Raw genomic sequence first — 1,778 nt, forward strand, 5'->3', positions numbered from 1 at the left:
GCCTTCTGTTCCCCCGTTATTTATTTATTCACTTACTCATTTTTTATGGTAATTTTGTTGTTTTTATGACATAATTGTAATTTTAACTTTTTTGCCTGAATTTTGTATATTGAATATTGAATAAAAAATCCATGAATGAATATATATATACAATATCTTAAACGTTAAAGAAGAGGAATCTGCGGAGTGTCACTCAAGATTAACAAAATGGCAATCAGAACAAGTCTAGGAATACGCGTCTGTCCTACAAACACACGTTTTTACGTATATTTACGGTAAGGTTAGGACCTTACCAACAATATTAAAGTGACTGGGTATTGTGGAACAGTCAGTTATATGGCAAATAAAATATTCATACTCACCAACAATGGTAGATTCATTGCCAACAGGGGGTAACGAAAACGCTATGATTTCTTGAAAGACGATCATTCCTAATACAGCTGTTATTCCGTACGATAATTTCTCACCACTCTCCATAGGAATAAAGAACATCAAGCAGATGAGAAAGGAACAGAAAAAGTATGGAATCAAAACAAATAGTAACTGAAACTCGTGACGTCTCATGAGGTAAAAGGTAAAGACGGCGTACACAAACGAGTTAGCGCCTGTCTTGTATTTCTCCACCTCTCGATTTCCATCCACACCAATTAGCTCCCAGATCCCGTTATCATCAAACTGTTCCGCTTGATCCAGAGAACGCAATTTTGGGTGAACATCTAGTTCAAGCATATTGTGAACCCAAGAAGAAAATCGTAGACGGCATGTTTGATTGTCGTATGGGTATAATTCGATGTTAATATGACAGGAGCTTCGAAAAATAGAATACGCTGCGTATTTTGCATTTCCGTCTGAGCATACCTCCACTGGTGTATTTGGTAAAAACTGATTGTATTCCTCGTCAATACTAGTGAAAGAAGTTGAAAACACCACTTTACTTTACTAAAATAATTTGATTGAATAATGAAATAAAGTTACATATTTGTAACATATTCCTTAAAGTATACATAAATCTTCAAAGGCATATATAATTCAAACAACAGATAGTTAATCTATTCTAAGAAAGTATAATACATACTCCAAGTATTGAAATACACGCCATCGTGTTGGGATTCAATATTTCGACATTAATTATGTCATCATCAGGAATGATTTTTAGATTAAACTTTATTCCTGATGATGACATAATTAATGTCGAAATATTGAATCCCAACACGATGGCGTGTATTTCAATACTTGGAGTATGTATTATACTTTCTTAGAATAGATTAATCAGTGGACCTTTCGGTTTTAATCTATTCTATTATTTAAATTAAATTGTATATTAATGAAAATGATTTAAAGTCATCCAAAATGAAAAATCCTATACAGGTATAATATTGCACAAATAAAGTTTAATCTAAAATACTACAAGTAAACAACCCGTGTTTATAAATACTCACTTGTTGTCCAGAGTTAAATCGGGTTTCCAAATGCTGTCTACGGGAATTTTAACACACTTGACATTATGTTCATACGGATTCCATCCGATTCGTTCGTCTTTCCATGTCTGTAGAATAAATTGGGAGGATACTGATTAATTATAGTTTGAAACTATAATGTGAAACTGAATGATTGTTTGACGATCTCCACTTATATACATCTTTTATTTATCATCATTACCATAACTTAGCATCACCATCTTCATCATTGTTATCATCACCTTCACTGCCACTGCATCTGCATCATTATTATTAATGTGTATATTGTCTTTAGAACAAATAAATAAATATATATTATAT

General features: G+C 32.3%; 1 protein-coding gene across 2 annotated transcripts in view; it reads right to left on the reverse strand.

Moving 5' to 3' along the window:
* LOC117113436 (neuronal acetylcholine receptor subunit alpha-7-like) overlaps positions 1-1,778 on the reverse strand; it is a 10,558-nt gene that overhangs the window by 2,513 nt on the left and 6,267 nt on the right. For both annotated transcript variants that reach the window (XM_033256768.1, XM_033256769.1), the window contains exons 5-6: positions 1,440-1,546; positions 363-904 (exon numbers count right to left, since the gene is read on the reverse strand). In XM_033256768.1, coding sequence (XP_033112659.1) covers positions 363-904; positions 1,440-1,546 — 649 coding nt within the window. The remainder of the gene's footprint in view (positions 1-362; positions 905-1,439; positions 1,547-1,778) is intronic.

This window comes from Anneissia japonica, unplaced genomic scaffold (genome assembly GCF_011630105.1).
Source record: "Anneissia japonica isolate Jap-2015-1 unplaced genomic scaffold, ASM1163010v1 scaffold493_len2256704_cov171, whole genome shotgun sequence".
In the NCBI taxonomy this organism is placed as follows: Eukaryota; Metazoa; Echinodermata; class Crinoidea; order Comatulida; family Comatulidae; genus Anneissia; species Anneissia japonica.